General features: G+C 35.2%; 2 protein-coding genes across 2 annotated transcripts in view; one reads left to right on the top strand and one right to left on the bottom strand.

Annotated features, from left to right (window-relative positions):
* Window positions 1–6,766, top strand: part of CPT1B (carnitine palmitoyltransferase 1B) — a gene marked incomplete in the record, with an annotated part of 29,876 nt that extends 23,110 nt beyond the window's left edge. Inside the window, 5 exon segments of the mRNA XM_072401995.1 lie at window positions 159–293; window positions 373–525; window positions 1,407–1,520; window positions 2,736–2,828; window positions 5,798–6,766. Of these exon segments, the coding sequence (XP_072258096.1) occupies window positions 159–293; window positions 373–525; window positions 1,407–1,520; window positions 2,736–2,828; window positions 5,798–5,884 (582 nt within the window).
* Window positions 6,767–6,929: 163 nt separating this feature from the next.
* On the bottom strand, window positions 6,930–18,289 carry LOC140322507 (uncharacterized). Its single transcript, XM_072399068.1, has 10 exons — window positions 17,959–18,289; window positions 17,051–17,188; window positions 16,848–16,962; window positions 15,660–15,710; window positions 11,278–11,353; window positions 10,349–10,407; window positions 9,523–9,617; window positions 9,293–9,430; window positions 7,556–7,670; window positions 6,930–7,093 (listed from the first exon to the last, which is right to left on the bottom strand). The coding sequence occupies exons 1-10, from the start codon at window positions 18,103–18,105 to the stop codon at window positions 7,026–7,028; spliced, it is 1,002 nt and encodes a 333-aa protein (XP_072255169.1). The 5' UTR covers window positions 18,106–18,289; the 3' UTR covers window positions 6,930–7,025.
* Window positions 18,290–18,864: the final 575 nt, after the last annotated feature.

The following is an 18,864-nucleotide window of genomic DNA, read 5'->3' as shown; positions in this document are numbered from 1 at the left end:
GTGGTAAATAATCCCTTTACATATGGAATGAAATGAAGTAAATGCAGGTACTATCTGTACAAGATGTGCACTAGTAGGAACCAGGGAAGAGCTTGAGTAAATGGATCATTATTTAAGTGATGAGGTAAAGTTTCTGTTTTGCTTTATTGATTTCACAGGATAAGGGGCACTTCTGTCTGACATATGAAGCTTCTATGACCCGTTTGTTCCGTGAAGGCAGAACAGAAACTGTGAGAGCTTGCACCAAGGAATCCTGTGATTTTGTGAGGGCCATGGAGGATCCCAATGAAACTGTGGGTACCAGACTCTTTTTACAATACACTTAATTTTTCTATGGTGATTCCAGTTTCACTGTCATGTATCCTCATACAGAAAGAAAAACGTCTGGCACTGTATCGAGCAGCAGCTGAACGTCACCAGCTCATGTATCGTTTAGCGATGACAGGAAAGGGTATTGACCGCCATCTTTTTTGCCTTTACCTGGTGTCTAAGTATCTGGGGACTGAGTCACCCTTCCTTCAGCAGGTGAGAATGTCTGGCATTATCACTTTATTGTTATATGTGTGCATATGTAATCTACCTTTTAATTAGTGTTCATTTCTTTCAAATGTGGCTTTCATAAAAGGAGAAGTAAAGGTAAGTCTTGTTTGTGATATTAGCATGGGATGTCAATCATAACTACTGCATCATTTTTGATGCTATTGAAACAATTGCCTCTGAATAGAAAATATTGGCCATTTCAAAAACAAGTAAGTATCTGGAAAGGCCCATTACAACCCACCAGATTTAGAAAGTAAACAAGCACAATTTATTAATAATAAACAGTACTTATATAGCCCCAACATGTTACACAGCGCTGTACATTAAATAGGGGTTGCAAATTACAGACAGACACAGACAGGGACACATGAGGAGGAGAGGACCCTGCCCCGAAAAGCTTACAATTCAAGAGGTGGGGAAGCACACAACAGGAGGGGACATATGTAATGGTGCGAAGTAGTGAGTGCACTACAGCAAGTAGGAGCACATCAAATTGGATGTGGAAGACCATTCCAGAGAGTTGGGGTAGCTCTAGAAAAGTCTTGGAGCCGTGCGTGAGATGAGGTTATGAGTGAGGAGGTCATTAGTAGGTCATCGGAGGAGTGAAGGGAGCGGCTAGTGGTGTATGTTTTCTATCAGGTCAGAAAAGTAAATGGGACAAGCACTATGAAGGGACTTGAACTGGTTACACACTGATTTATGTTCTGTCATTGGTGTCAGTGTCTGAATAATGGGATGTAACAGGATGAGATTTTAGAGGGTTTTTTTTCCCCTAAACATGAGGCCCTAAACTTAGTTGTCAGGTGAGGAACGCTCAGTGTTATTTCTGTGTGTTCATCTATGGGAATCTACTTTGTCTTTTCTAGGTGCTGTCAGAACCCTGGCGCCTCTCTACATCTCAGACTCCTCAACAGCAACTAAAAATGTTTGATTTGGAGGAATTCCCAGACCATATATCTGCTGGTGGAGGATTTGGACCAGTAAGTATATTTTGGTGTATGGCATGGGAAATATGCAGATGAATTTCACAAGAGTTGAACTGCTGTATGATCTAGGATGAGCTGCTTTTGTGCCTTTATGTAGCTAAGCAACGTTAATGTTGCTGTACATAAAATAACATCCATTTTCCTTCAGTCACCCCTGACCCGAGGCTTTATTTCTATGCTGTATCACCAGCATATCACCCGCATCTCATCTAAGGCTTTGCTTATGTTGTGCAGTTGGGAGTCTGACCTTGCATGCTCTAAATCAGATGAAGAGTAGAGTGATATGGATGACTGTATTTTTCTGCTCCATAAATGTAACTGTCTTAAGAGTTTGCATGTAAGGTCCACTGCTCCTTTGGTATTTAACGCTATCATGTTTGTCTCATAAGAACCCTGTGTTGTTTAATCATTGCTTCTGTGGCTGTGATGTTCTGGGGGATCTGCTTCACAAATGGAAGTCTTTATCTAGTGTTTGGACTTCAGTTTACACTTTGTTAGAAAGTATGTTGCACAGAAAGTTGAAGCCTGACCCCGGGCAGTCACTTGTACTTCTTCCTGATGACCTTCACTTGCCCTTAACAGAAGCTGATTACCTTTTTTATTTTTAGCAGACAAACTAGTGATTACTAAATCCTGGAGGTCTCCCCCCATCTCCTTTCAGAAGGCTGAATCCAGACTTTTTGATAAGAGGATAACTTTTGGACTCTTTTGGACTCAGTATTCTTTTGGACTCTCAGAGTTGTTTCTTAGCTATCTGGGACTCATAAATCACCCTTTTAGCACCATGACCTATCTGCCTCCAAACTTACAAGATTGTAATTAGACCCTTAAATGAACATGCATTATGGTGGGGTCCTCTATTTTCTGAGCCTTTCTTTTCTTCTTTTCTTTATCTTTTGCTATATTTTTCCTAGGAGGTCATATTGCTCTTTACAATATTATGGAGAGTATGTCCTATACTTGCTTATTTACATTATTTTGATGTTTCATTGCTATATCGCAAGTCTTTATCTTTTTTTATTTGTATATTTTATTGTAACTTTTATTTTATATTTGTGTATTTTATATTGTTTACTTTATATGAATATTTGATATATGGCATCATATTTGATGTACTTTTCATGCTAATGCTTCATTCACTTTGTATCGCAATTTCATTATTTAAAATATTGTCAAAGAAAATAATTTCCATTTTTTATTTTCTTATAGGTGGCTGATGATGGGTATGGTGTGTCGTACATCTTTGCTGGTGAAAATGTCATCACCCTACACATTTCCAGTAAATTTTCCAGCCCCGAAACGGTAGGTTCTGAACACCTAATACATGTTTTATCAGTAATATTCTTATTGTTGTTGTAATATTTACCCATATAATATTTTTTTTTTTAGTTTGTGTCTTTCTGGTTTGTATTATCTTTAAGGAATTTTTTTTTAACATAAAGGAACATTATAAAAATGATGTTGCCATTGCCAGTGTATACAAGATGTCTAGTAAAATTGACAGGGGTTTCAAGAAGCAATAACCCAAACAAATCAAGTTATCAAATCAAAGTGATCAATATCTATTTTTTATTTTATCCTCTAGGCCTATACAGTCATTTGTATATTTAATGAACAGGAAATCATTTGAAATACATTAGTGGAAATGCATTTCTTGCTCTTCCACCCCAGTGACAATATTGCAATAATTGTAAAACAAAATCAGCAAGCCAAAAATCTTAACACTGAGCAATCCTAGACTCAATAAAAATACAAAACAAAGATTATGTTGCCAAAATAATTTTTATTTTATATTCTTGATAATAATAGCAGCAAGCAAAGCCTTACCATTTTCAAAGTGCATAAAAAATAGTTCTTTCCCATCAGAGACACCATTTAGCTTGAAATTAATACATTCTAGATAATTAAATATTCAAGTTACTCCTGTGAAGTGCTGTGCCTCAAATTACTAAATTACTGTTATCATATTTGTAATGTTGCTACATCTTGAACTAAGCATCTTCTTCACTTTGTTGTGGGAAATGTATTTTCCAACCATGGACTGGTTTTAGTCATATAGTGAAGGCAGAGATGGATTATAATATTGCAGAGGATTACACAAAAGATCTTCACACTATATATCTAGCATTTTGTAGGAGAGCTGAAATAAACAATATGTGAAAAAAAGTCTCAAAACGAATGATACTAAAACGTTCCTACTTATACACAGCTTAATTTAAATAGCTATGCTAATTTAACTTTAGGGACAAATACACATTCTTCTTATATCCAGACATTTTATCGTTTAGGCTTAGTCTACACAGACATTTTCCCCAGCCTTTAACCTATGGCTTTTACTGCCCTTGTTTGAAATCCCCGTGCATTCCAATGGGCTAATCTACACCAGGACGTTTCCTTGAGGCACATTTATGAGCTTTATCTTAAACGTTGTTTGCAACGTTTAAAAAATTAAAGCGCTAGGTTAAAGCTGGAAAATGTGGGTAAACGCTTCCACTGACTTCAATGGGACGTTTTCACACATTTTTAAGCACATAAAATGTAAACGCGGTAAAAAAAGACGTTTTCCAGCATTTTAAAAGCAAGCTTTAAAACGCTAATAAAAGTGCTTAAAAACGCATATAAACGCAATAGGAATTATTACATGGGTTTTTTAAAAAAGGCCGTGTAGACCCGGCATAAGTGTTAATGTCTATGATTTGTTTTTTTCCTGCATTCCAGTAGAAAAAATCTCAACTGCACAGTCATTTGTCTGAAACGCTGGAACACACTTTAGGAATGAAACTGGTAAAGCTTTATTTGTAGTTGTGGATAAAAAAGATAAAGTTTGGGAATATTAATACCTCTATCAAGACTTTATTGCTGTTTATGCTTCAATCAGGGGGTTTTTCCTTAATATCCTGACCTAATACCAGGTGTCAAACAGAACAAGAAAAAATTAGAGATCTCTTTTTTGGGATAACAAACAGCATTAGAAAAGTATCATTCAAATATCTCAGCATCTAAAGTATACCTAAACCCAAAAGTGGAAAAATATGAATGTATTTCTCTAACCCAACCTTAGATGTGGGGGCTGTATTCATTTACTGTTTTCAGGAACATTTTCAGCAAGTACAAAAAAAAGATACCTGTAGATATTTCCAAGTATAGTATCCTAGTCATTTCATATAAACTGAAAGGACAGCAATACCAATATCTAAATACTGCCCCCACTATCCCTGCTGTATGCAGATTAACAAAGGCAGACATTTTTGAAGTCCAGTCTGTGTGAAAACCATGGCTCAGTCTATAGATGCTGTGGAGGAGTGTATACACAAAAAAAGAAAGCAAATGTAAATTTCTTAACAAATCTGTGATAGTTTAACCAAACTCAAAGTGTACTTTAACAGGTCTAGTTTGCATAAAACACAGAAAAGGATTATTAATAGAAATAATACTACTATTCTTCTCCAACTTCTCCGCCACCTTTTACCTTTCTTACCCTGAATCTACGTCTTCTCGCTGTCTCACTCATGGGGCTCAGAGTAAATATTTTAAAATCTAATATGTTTAAAACGATTACCAATTTTGGTAGCACAATGTACACCATTTGAAATTTGCCTTTGTATTCTGTTTCTTTTTTGTTTAAATGTTTACTAGAAGGTCTTAACTGAATACTGTATTCCAGTTGTATCCATATATAAAAAAAAGAATATTTTGTATTTCACATCGCACCATTTATATCAGTAAAACATTTATTCCTACTGGTTTCCTTTCTCTTCTTTTTGATTTTTTTGTTTAGAAACCCTACATTTTTTTAGTTCATCTTCTATTTGTATTTGAACCATGAATGATGTTATATATGTTTTACACAAAATGGAATTATTTAATTTTGCTTAATTAATTGTTTTTTCTGTAATTATCAGATAAAGGAACTTATGGTGATATAATGTTTATATATATACATTATGAATGTGTTTATGTTTTTTTTGTCTTTTTAGCTTAGTTGAAAGTTACTGTATTTGCCTATTCATACTTCATTTTGATTCCAATGTTGTTTTCCAATGCAATTGTACACACTTTGTAGCACATTATAATGTAGCACATTTTACCTTTGTATCTCACCTATTGCTTTTTAGATGCATTAACATTTTGTATAGAAATTCTATTTTTTTTGTGGAAATTACCATTTGCAGAAAATGTATTTGATTTTAGCGTTATCGTATCATGAAACCACATATGTGAACTAGCCCCACTCGTAATTAGGTTTATATGATCTTCTTACTTCTCCCCAGAATTCTCACCGTTTTGGACAGAGGATCTGTCAGTCTATGCGGGATCTGGCTGAGCTTCTTAGTGTACCTCCTCGTGGTGAACGGTGATATACTGCCACTGCTGCGAGATCACATGACACATCACATGATTGATTTTACTTTCTACTCACTTGAAAATGTTATCTGCTTGTTAGGCTTCATTTGTGCACTGCGTTCAAAATAGCATGAAAAATGTCCTAGGAGAATGCTCATTACTGCACGCTGTGCAAAACGCACCCAAACTACAGCACACAGGAGTTTAGGAGTGTACTGCAAAATGCATTTTACCAGCACGGAAGTGTTCCATTCCTGAACCCAGACAGGAATTTTTAAGTTTTTTTTCATTGTTACTATTTGTTAGTAGTACATCAAGCTTTATACAATCAATTATTTGTCATATTTAGCTAGACAGAGTTTAGATCTTTATTCAAACAGTCCCTACATATAAAGATTATATACTTGAATAAAAAGAATGAATAGATTTTCATTTTCATTGAGATATTTAACAATAATATCAATAATTGTAATTGAGTACTGTGGAAAAAAATAAGGGCACACTTGGTTTCAAAATAAAAAGAATTGAGCAGAAATGCCTTTTTGCTATGTAAACTCTAACATCACAACATTGCCTGACATTGAACACTCAACCACCCATGCAAAAATTCCTTGTTTTGGTCATTCCAGATACCCTACAAGACTTCAATGGGATTCAAATAAGAGCAAAACTAGAGATTGCCAATAAATATGGAGGCTGGGGGTTCTGGTACATTTTACTATGGGTAGTGATTTAAAAAATGTTGTCAGCAATTACAATTGACAAACTTTTTGAATAAAGATCCAATGTTTGCTTCCTAAATATGCTAAAAACACAACAAATATAGTGATGTCTACTTACTTTTTTCACATCACTGTAATTGTTAGTTACAAGCAGAATATATATCATTACTATATTAATAAAAAAAACTAAACTTAAATGTATGTAAAGATTGTCATGGTAACCCATCTGCTCACACAAACCAATAACACTGTTTTACTGCTTTATTTAGTCACATGCCAATTCACCCCCAACCATATTCAAGCAAACTTTGTATGATGCATTGATTACTATATATCATTGATTTGGAGAAAGATATTTATTAAGGTGTACAGAATGCAACAAAAAATGTGATGTGCCCCAACTCCCAGTATAATCCCCAATAGGACCATGTTCTTACGGTTTATATTTGCACACAAAGTGGTTTTGTTCTACACAGGGAGCATCGTTCCACTGACGATATTCTGGCAGGAGAATGAGAAGAGTAATTATTCAAAATAAATTAATAAACTATTAGTTAAAACAAGACATATGTTCTGTTTGTATGTCTGCAGTGAATTCCATACTGCACTGTCACTACGTTCCTTTGCATCTTGGTTTATCAAAGTTGCGAAATTACTACAAACCGCTACTGCTGACCAAACAAGTCAACAATAATCATTGGGAAGATAATAGTTTTTTTTACTTTCCTACAGCATATCTTAAATGGAAATTTTATTCTTTTTACTACAGACCCCTAATCTTCCTGACAGGGCACATTGGGGGCCCAAACAATAGTGAGAATCCTGTTCAAATATGCTTCCAATGCAGCATATTGTAGAAGGATATAGGATATTGACTGTTCAGATTTTGAAACAATAGATCAGTGATTTATATTACAATAATAATCAATATATTCACCAACACACACTTATTTGGTTACTTACTTGTCTCTGTTGCCAGCTCTACGCAGTATTCATTAGTATTATGATTATTGGGTTCTCCACTGTTCCAAGATCGGTAATTATACATGGAGCCATCATTCCACTTCCAGCGGCGATTCTGCCACCATACATATGACAATAATTACCAGAAAGTAACATTGCAATATTAAATTAATATACCAATAACATAACACATCTGTGTTCAATTTTATCATTTGATCATGTACTCATCCTGTTTTTTTATCCTTGCGAATGATTGCAGGAAACACAAGCTCATTAGCTAAGCTAGGTAAACATTTACTATGCAAAGTGAACATTTTCTTTCCCAAAAAAAACAACCTTTAAGGGTCACACCTTGTTGGGTAATGCTTTTGCATACATTTATTTAAAAGGGATGGCAATGCATCTAAATAGTCCAGAAAATAAAAACAGACTTGCATATTTTTATTGACACAGTTGTGTTGTGTTGCAATGGATGCGCTTTAAACCTTTGTTGTCTTTAGTGCAGTAATGTGCCATTCAAAATGAATAGTACCACAATGCGCTATTATGTGTAGTGCTTTTGTAAATCAATCCCGATGACTTTAGTAATAGGAAACCGGGTGAACTTCTGTTGTATAATTCATTTTTAGAAGTATTTTAGCTGGATGAGACACCTGAATTGTGCCATCTCGGTTTACACAAACAAGCATTGACTGTCTCCCATGATGAAGATCTATTGCGCATGCATGGCAAATGTATAGAATGCTGATACATGTGAGGTCCTTATTGACAGGGAACACAAACCTTCAGTTTAGTGGAATGTATGAACATATTTGAACAATTTTAACTTTTATATATGTAGTGGGATTTCATTTTAAATTTGTCACACATAGGAACAATAGTAATTATATTCTCTGGAAAAGGTTATTTGTATAAAAATAAATTGTATTAGAAAAAATAATTTATTACTATGAGTGGTCTGTATACAATGTATTGCTTTCCAAAGTCACAAGAACTCTTTGTATTTCAGAATATAAGTTGTTCATTAATAAATATTAGATAACATAATATATTTCACTGGTATATATAAACTAAAAGAACGGTACTGTTGTCATTAATTCTGTTCATATAATAAAATATATTCACCCTATTTTACTGGCAATACTATTTCTGTTTTGATTGTTAGCAGTCACTTTGATTGATTTGATTTTGTGCTCTACGTATATATTTGATTCAAAGCATTTTCCTATTTTGTCAGGAAAAAGTAAGTATCTTAATTTTTATCTGGATTGGTTCATATTTGAGTATATGTGATATATAGGTATCATACGAATCTAAATATTCAAACAGTGCTTGCATAAATTCCAGTCCCAGTCCTACTACTCCAGAGCTTTTGTAAAACAAAAAAATAAGTCCATTCCAATGTTTATATATTCAGCTTATACCCCTTACCTCATAAAAAACAAATAGACATAGAGATAATATAGAAAATTTGAGAAGGTCCAATTAATTGGAAGAGTCTCATCTCTAAGCTGTGAAAACAGAGCTTTTCCCAACAATATAGTAAAAAAATGTAAACACACATTAAACAACATATATTATTATTAATATTAATAATAATAACAAGTCACTAAGTTTAGGAAATATAATAATGACCTTGTATTAGATGATGTATTACATAGATTCTGGTAACATATTCCTATAAAAAGGTTTACTGTTTGTCATTTTCAGTATACACAGCAGGTACATTGACCATACCTGCTCTGGGTCATGAAGTCCAATCCAAATGTCTGCAACGGCTGGGTAAGCAGATGCATGGCTAGCAATGATGGATGCTTCTGATTCATCTAAGATGGAAGCCAAGTGTGCACCATGGCCGTAACTGGTACATTCATACTGTAAAAAAAAGAAAGATGTAATAAAACCTGATATTGAACAGCTAAGGGTATTAGAACCACATTATATGTCCCTGGTGATTTGCTTATTACCTCAGCCTCAGCCCAGGTCAGACGGAATCTAAAGTATCCATAGCAATTAGCCTTGTAGAAGAACCAACCGGGAGGACATGAAGAGCGAGGAGCAGCTGTGTGGAGAATATTTGTACAAATAATCTGTGTGTTACATTTGTACAATAACAGAACTGCAGCTATACTATTGTCATATTACAGAATTATAGCTATATTATTGTCATATTATGACCTTTAGTTCTGATTATTGTATTTATATATAGATTCCCACTAAAGGTTAGGGGAGTTTAATGATTTGAAAAAGAGCTGGGCATGAGCTAAGGACTATGCAGATAATTAAATCCCACAGTATACACCCACATATGAATAGCTTGGAATCGCTGATATAATAAATATTAGGTTGTATAGGACATGATGGCTTTGCTGTCTTGATAAGCATTAATGATTTGAGATGTGTGTTACATTATGTGATATCTGGTTTATTAGGGAATGTTACCCAATACTGACTATATACAACATGACTATCAGTGCAAAGTGGGACTAAACGAAGCCCTTCTGTATTAATTCAACTGGCAAACATTTATAATATTGAATCAGCAAACACATAATGATAATATTTAAATTGGTGTTTTCTGTAAGCATTGTGTAAGGGTGACATTCTTCCCATTGGCCAATAAAGTAAGAGGCATTCTGTCTACTATCCACCACACTAATGTACTGTGAGCTGTGAATATAGTAATCATAGCAGGGGGTCTCTGAAGGCATGAAAGTTTTTTTAAATTCTAAAAATGTCAAAAACACTGCTTCAGAATAAGGTTAGGTGTAATAATAGTTGACCCATCCTTACCTTCTGACACAGCAATAACCAGAAATCCCAAAAGGGCAACACCAAAGGAGAGTCTCATCCTAAGGACAGTACGAAACATATGGGACACAATATCAATATTAATAGATAAGCATGACTATGTACTTTATGAAGTATTTAAGTATTATTGTAGTAAATGAAAAACAATTGAAATGTTTTTTTTTTTTTTTCAAATTTATTTTTGTATAAAATTCCAGTTTTCAAGTTTCTCTAGCTACCTTCTGAGAACTAAAAAACAAATCAGCCACTAATGTAATGAAGATAAGGAATGTTGGAGGGGAAAGTGTTCAAAATCAGCTGACAACTTTGTTTCCCTTCATAGATGCAGTGCTGTGTGTGAGCATTGTCACTTTAGGACATAAAGTGTGTTATATGTCAACAGGTTAAAAAAAATACAAGGCTTGAAAAAAAAAAGAAAGAAATGCATTAAAGAATTTGTCATTAGGTAAATACTGTCCTACTGCACATTATTTTGGTGCTGACAATGTCTCACTTACAAGTACATGTGTGGATGGGGAAATGTGGCGCTCTTAGAGTTTAGAGTCAGTTTGTGATACTTCTTCAATCGATACAAATTAACTGATAGGTATTTTTGTCCAGAAATTAAACGTTTCTGTGATCTGAACTATTTGAACTAATTTAAAGGTGCTTTTGTATTACCAGTGACCTGTGAAGGTAGGAAAGCAAAAAGTCTGTGTACACAGGTCCGTTGTGTTTAAAGGTTAGAATATTCAGAACCCAGTCAAGTTTTAAATAACATATACTCATATAGTCTCATATTCACATATATATTATTCAGACATAATATACAAAATTTCTCTAAAATGGCTTTTAAACCTTTAGTTATTAGATAATATAATGTTGTTAAAAAAATATTTCAAGCTCCTTTGACATTTTTAGGCTGTGCTTACCTGAACCAGAATCTTGAACAAGCTGTAGGAGTCGGATTGTCAGACTTGCTGCTGTTCAATAAGTGCACAAATCGAATTTATATCAGAAAGTAAGATAAGCATGCCATACGGGGAGCAGGGAGTAGACAAAGGAACACGTAATAAAGATATGGTTATTTCACCTAATTAAAGGGATTTCACCATCCACCCAGATCATAAATGTTACATTTAGGTTATCATTCTTGCTAAACAATTACTAAAGGTTTATGGTGAGACACATCTATATGTGCCAAAAACTGGCTGCTGCAGAAACACATCTAAAGCTACGTACCCACGTCCAACAGTTCTCGCCCGATAATCGTCTCAGAGCCCATATCGTGCAAGAATCTGGTGTGTGTACAGCGCCAGTCGTCCATCGTCCGAACAACCATCCTGGTGGATCCACAGACGATGAACGACTAACGATCCTAATGCAAGGGAAGGGTGCAGGGTGCTGCTCCGTCATTTCCCCCCTCCTCTCTCTATAGAGCAGAACAGTGCTGTATGTACAGTACTCTTTCACGCATCGTGCAGTGCTAGTCGTTGTAAAGGATCGTAAAAGATCCTTTCCAAGGAGTAATATTGCACGTGTGTATGCGGCTTAAGTACAGTATGTTTATTTGCGACTTTGCTATAGCTGGAGTTTTCACCTCTTTAGCTTGTGGTTTGAAAAATTGGCATATGGCGTATCCTTCACCATTCACTCAACAATTTTGATTAAAAGATGTTTCCAAAAGTCTGCTCTTATATACACAGTTCACATTAGTCTATCACAGGCTTTGAATTAGCAGAAATAAAAGAACAGAACAAATGATTGACTATTTATAGTACTCCTAGATCAAGTTCAAGTTCTTGTTTTTTCCAGATAAAGCAGAATTACAGTCTAGGATAACGTACAATAAAATCTAATCTCACAACTCCTTATTACCCATTAGTTATCTCACATGCTTTTGTCCAGTACAGTACAATACTAATAACAGTACGGTAGTGTTAGTGGCAGCCATTTTTCATGGTTAGGTCATAGCCTGGTAAAAAGAAGAGCTGTACATGTTTATCTGGTAGACAGAGTCTTGCTGGTGCAATTAGAAACATTTCTCCTCTTTAAGAATTTTAAATACATTTTAAAAGAATTTTGCAGCCGGACTACCACCCTATTATGTTTCCTAAAAGAGCCACATCACTGCAGTAGGGTGGGGTTTCTATATTTTCCTAATACAGATTCTTTGCTTGTCCTAATGCTAAAGAGCTGTCTAGATTTTAATTATATTTCTTGACAATATTTGACCTTTGTTGTGTTGTTGGTTTAGTGGTAGAATGTTTTATGATGGCTTTATAATAATATGATATTCTAGTCTTCCAGTGGTTGTATAGACATTTTTCATTTTGTCCTCTCCCTTTTATAAGGGGGAAGGGAGGCCATAAACTCAAAACAACTCAGTAACATTTTTTTCTTTTTTTTGTTGTTCAAGTAAATGTTTATTTATAGTATTCAGTTATCGGTATTGCGTTAACGTTTTGTTATTGGGAGAGTTGCAGTGTTTGTCAAGTGCTGCTCTTAATACATGTGTATATTATCAAGGGATACTATCACTGGGTGTAGCAACTGAAGTCACATTTCAGGAGGATTATACAGATGCAGGCACCTGAAGAATTCAAAAAGGTGTTTTGGTTCTTGGTTTTTGGTCCTAGACTATAAAAGAGAAGTATTTTTTAAAACTGTCTATGATGCTGTTGAAAAATTGCCCTAACTTCTGTCTTGTAAACTATTGTTTTCACACACATAGGAAAGGAAATACTTAAATGTTAACAAGTGAAAAGCTACAAATACATATTTGACATTTTTATTAAAATATTGTTTGTGGATGTATTGTAATCAGTGGTTTTTACAATTTACACTAAGGTCTTGATGTATATTGGTACTGATTTTTTTTACATCCCCAATATGAATAATCAGGATTTTTTTTATAGCGCCAACATATGCAGTTCTGTACTTTAAATAGGGGTTGCAAACAACAGACAGATACAGACAGACACCATTTACATGTTACACATAATCTACACAAGCATATGCACAGCACTACCTTACATACATACAATCACAATACTAGCCCATTCTACCCCAGCCAACCTACAGCCAGGGCCTGGTGCTATGCTGTAACTTGCTCTTCCCCTGGACACAAAGTTTAGGATCATGAGAGCAACGGATAGTGCAGCTCTTCAAGTATAGGGGAGGTTGTGAACATGTGAATGGAAGCTCCTGTAGGGCCTTAGGAATTTTGGTGCCCTTGGCAATTGTGAAATTTAGTGTGTAATCCCTAGCAGGCGGATGATGGAGGTGGTAGATTTAGAGATACAAGCTGTGTTGACAAGTTTTATCAAATAAGTATCAGCTCCTTTGGCAAGTGTTGCCTAATGTTTTTTTCCTAGTATTTGGCTAGAAATATTCTTGAACTATATTGCTGTAGGTTTAGTTTCCATATAATTTTCAAAGCATGTTTTTTTTTTGCTGGTAAGATACCATGTTATTGTAACTGAAGCATTGAAATAATTCCTCCCAATCATTAGCTGGGTTCAGTACAGCCTGGTTTATAGTCAATAAGCAGTGTACATACATAGCTTATCATTGTCTTAGCCTCTATCATTTTCTAACTGCTGCATGATCTGTCTTTACATTAAATCTATTGCATTTACAAACATGCACTTAGCAGCCAGTGTTACATCTATGTATGTACTGATGCAGGATACAGTAGAACCCCGGTAATCCGGAACTCAGATAACCGGAAAATTCAGATAACCAGCAGCCGAGAGCTCCTCTTTCTTGATTGCTCCTGCAGCCCTAGCCGAGCTGTGGCATGTGTTATGCATCCAAGACATGTCTTCTGCATCCAAGAACACATACCACAGCTCTGCTAGGGCTTCGGGAGCAATCAGGAGAACGGAGCAGTCAAGAGAGCATAGCAGATCTCCGCTGATTGCTCTGCTCCGTGATTGGCTGAGAAAAGGGAAACCCTGATGACGGCTCAAGCGTCATTAGTGTTTCTCTTCTCTCAGCCTTTCAGCACTAGAGTTGAATGGGGACAAGTGTCCCCATTCAAGTCTAGTGCTGAATGGCTGAGAAAAGATAAAAGGAATTAATCTCAGTTAACTGGAAACTACACTTATCCGGAATCGTCCATTCCCGTGGGTGCCAGATAACGGAGGTTCTACTGTATTTATAGACCGATAAGCCAAACATTATATGTATCTGTCTAATATTGTTCAGGTCCACTGTGTACCAACAAGACTGTGTTGAGGAACATACTCTGCAAAACCTTTGAAGGTATCCTGTGGTATCAAGACATTTGTAACAGTTTCTTTAAGTTACACTATCACTTCCAACCTGTTGTCTTCCTGTAGTATATCATGATGCCATCTCTTACCAAAGCACAAATGCACATTGACCAGGGCACCTTCATGGCACAGTTCTGACACTCATATGCCCATTGTAGAAGCTTTTAGTGGTGTATAGGTGTAAGCATTGGCATTCTGACTGGTCTGTAGCTCATTTGTGTCTAGACCCTTACATAGCTTTACACAATGTTCTGTTTTTCAGCAACTTATGTTACAGTAGTTACATATCAGACCAGTCCGCCTAGCTTTTTTATCTCCTTCCATAAAAAGTTATTGAGCCTTGGATGTCAATGACCCTGGTTTGTTGGTAGACCAGTTGTCCTTCTTTAGACTATTTTTGGTAGGTTTTTTAAAATGGTCCAATCATCATATTTTTGGCCAATGTCAAGCCCTTATGCTTGTCTATATTTTCTGCTTCCAGCACATCACCTTCATGTACTGTCTGTTCTCTTACTACCTAATAAATCCAATCCTTTGACAGGTGGCACTGGTATGAGATAACCCATGTTCTTCACATCATCTACCAATGGTTTATTGTTGATCAGTTTATATCTACAATAAAACACTCCTTAGTTTAAATGTCCACAACTACACATTGCTAGCTTTGCTTTTGATTACTGCATATATCCCACCTGGTTTTAGGATACTTTGGATAGGTCATTTTGGATATTCATTACTTACAATAACATTCTGAATATTTTTTAGTCATTGTCATTTAGTAACTTCTAGGGAGATTTCTTTATAGACAGAAGGATAATTATTTATTTTTTAAATTTAAACAGATTTAAATTAGCTTTGCACAAGCACACAACATAACATAAAATACCAACATTAGATGTACATAACATAATGCAATATTCAAACCAATTAATTCACCATATACCACTAGATACATCATAATGCTGTTTTATTAAAAAATCATAGACTAAAAAATGTTGTATTTCTCATAAAGACACTTCAAGGCTTAAATTTACAGACATAGTTCTTCTGTCCTCCACACCCAACATCATTCCATTTCTTATACTCTAGAGGAGAAAAGCAAAGAATGAAAAGTTGCAAGTTTAACATTTAGCAATTATATGGATCCATCTATATTTAGCTGCACATGTATCTATTTTATATTTATGTATATATGTAGTTACATATGTAGGTTAAAAAAATGTGAATGTCTGCTAATTAATAGCATAAAGGGAACAACTCTAATTGTTTGCTTTATAGTAATAATTTATAAAAATAAAATAACTGTAGCACTTATTAGGTGAATGGATCTAGGTATGGAGGTAGACACTTGGACACTTAATTTGAGGACAAGCAGATTATTGGTCTGACCATATTTAAATTAATCTACTACACCTTTTTAGCCTTTTTGTTACAGGTATACCTCCTATCATATGTTATGGATATAAGTGATGGTTACTAGAAAAACATTTATATTGCACTAAGCATCTTTAACAATAAAGTGGGGAATAGAGAGCCTGAATTGTAATAGGAGGCAAGCATCCAAGGGTTATAGATGATGGGCAACCATACTTCACTTAACAGAGAACATTCCACAAATTAATTCTGTTTATTGAAGCTGAACTTCAATAAACATATTTAAATGCACAGGAAAATACAGTTGTGTAATCATTAATACATCTTTAAATGTTATTTTCAAATGTAAGCAATGAAAATATGTGAACTCTGGTGTTAGCCACTTACAATTACAAGGCTTGAATGTTACAAGAAGGAGTAGCACCATGGACCAACCAGTTTATGTGCTTACAACTGTGCATTTTTATTTCATCATTTACATTGAGGTCCAAAACTACCTGGGCCCAGTGAAAGTGGTAGAAAAAAGTACTGCTGGATAAACCTGGATTAATATATGAAGTAATAAATATCAATAGATAGTATGAAAGATTCTGTTTTTTAGCGATAGTTTGGTCATAGCCACCAGTTCTGACTAGAAGCTATCCTCCAACCCAATCTATCATACTGGCTGGATGACATCTATTGCTGAGCATCGCTATGTGCTCTTCATGGAGTTATGCATGACAGCTATACAGCAAGACTGACAATCTATATTATGCTGATAATCTACATACATTATATCTAAAAACACTGTTACAATAATACATTTTATATAAAATGGATAATATGTGATGTGAATATCTACTTACTGGAGCCACTAACTAACACAGCACAAAATTCTTTTCCTTTGGCATTATCTGGAACGCCTGTTTTCCAAGCTTGAAAATTATACATGGATCCATCTGTCCACTTCCAGCGCCCATTCTGCAAGTGAAACATTGGATTTTATATATCAGTGCAATATTTACTGTGGGACATTGTTTTTTTTTTTTTAACAATGGATAGCGCATACCTTGTCAGGGTCATGGAGTCCTATCCACACACCTTCTGAATCTTGGCTTGCAGACACATGGCTGGCAATAATAGATGCTTCTGATTCATCCATGATGGAGGCCAGGTGGGCATTATGTCCATAACTTGTACACTCATACTACAAAAGAGAAATATTCAAACAGATGCCCCATTAAACATATGAAAACATAGTACTCAGAAAGATGATGCAAAGCAGAAATGCAATTAGATATGAAATCAAAGTTGGGATTTTTTTCTGTTGATATTTGGAATATGCAATGCTAACTTCAGAACTTTTATAGTACGTACTTATACACATCAATCTGGTCATGCACAGGCAGCCAGTCCTTGGTTCAGCATTTAGTAGGAGAGGACATTTGTCAAATTAAAAAAATTAAACATATTGCCATCAGTTCCTGCTCATTACTAGGATCTGATGGAAGACATTAAAATCCAAGTCTGGGAGGCCCGGCACTTTGTTATGGGGAAACACTGAGCATTCAATTTTGTTTATATTTATCATCATTATTTTAGATTTTTTACAATCTATTGCATCTTGGCTACTTTTTAAGTTTTAATTGTTGTTTAATTGTTGTACTTTAACTGTTTGATTGCTTCTGTAGCAGAATGAGTTTTTAATCAAATACAAAATGACACTGTTTTCTTATACTAGTATGCGATCTAGGACCAACGCTAGTTTTATTGCAAAAATATTCCTTTCATCACTGTCCCTAAAACTGACTGGAACACCACCTTATCATCCAGTACATTGCTGGTAGCGGAGTGTATAGTTGTACCAGCAAAAGAGGTGTTGTGAACCCCATTCTTTGCACTTAACACTTTATTTCTACCATAGTTTTACTAAAATTGCCTGTTGTTATAACCATCAATGATAATGTGATGACTTACCTCTGAATCAGCCCATGTTGCTGGGTTCTTACTGATGGCATAACAATGTGATCTGTAGAAGAACCAGCCAGGAGGACACGATATTCGGACAGATGCAGCTTGAGAAAGAAACATATGTCTGTTCAAATAAAGCCAGTGGGTATACATTCACCTTTTAAAAAATTTTTTTTTAAATTTTTTTTTTATTTTTTACATTTAATGGTCATTAAAGCATTTGTGTCTACTTTACTACATGTTATTTCCTTTGGCAAAGAGACAGAGGACTTTATACCCAAACTCATATGACACATTGTAAAACATGGGCAGGGGTAGATATAATCTAAGGGAGAACAAGAGACTTTGGCAAAGAGACAGAGGACTTTATACCCAAACTCATATGACACATTGTAAAACATGGGCAGGGGTAGATATAATCTAAGGGAGAACAAGAGAAGACCAGCACGTGATTAAACAGTCCAGAGTCATCCCCGACCTATACTGGATGGTGCACATTTACAATGTAGTGTTATACCACAAGGAAATTACAATTAATTGGATGCTAATGGACCCAAAGTCACAGTTACAATTGTGGTATCTCTAGAGCTAGTTTTAGTTGATCCAGAACTAAGCAACAGCAAGATGTGCTGTTCAACACTAGTGTTGATCGAATATCTCACTATTCGATTTGACAGCTATTGGATCGAATAGTGAATAATTGTTCTGGTGATCGAATGCCGAATTCAAACACCATTGAAGTCAATAATGGGAGAATTCAGGTTTTTTTTAGGGAGTATTAAGGGCTGCAGGAGCAATCAGATTGCTCTTGCAGCCCTTTACTACCGTGTTTCCCCGATTTTAGGACATCCCCATTAAGTAAGCCACCCCCGATTTTTAAAAAAATAATTAAAATAAGACACTCACCCGTTT

This window comes from Pyxicephalus adspersus, chromosome 2 (genome assembly GCF_032062135.1).
Source record: "Pyxicephalus adspersus chromosome 2, UCB_Pads_2.0, whole genome shotgun sequence".
NCBI lineage: Eukaryota > Metazoa > Chordata > Amphibia > Anura > Pyxicephalidae > Pyxicephalus > Pyxicephalus adspersus.
This window is presented reverse-complemented; position numbering and strand designations above follow the sequence as displayed.

Excerpts from the sequence above, each read along its gene's own strand:
- LOC140322507 (XM_072399068.1), bottom strand. The coding sequence starts at position 18,105 with ATGTATACCCACTGGCTTTATTTGAACAGACATATGTTTCTTTCTCAA. Across the intron at positions 15,711-16,847 it reads TGTGTTAGTTAGTGGCTCCA|AGTATAAGAAATGGAATGAT; the intron begins GTAAGTAGATAT and ends TTTCTCCTCTAG. Across the intron at positions 7,671-9,292 it reads GACTTCATGACCCAGAGCAG|AATCGCCGCTGGAAGTGGAA; the intron begins GTATGGTCAATG and ends GTATGGTGGCAG.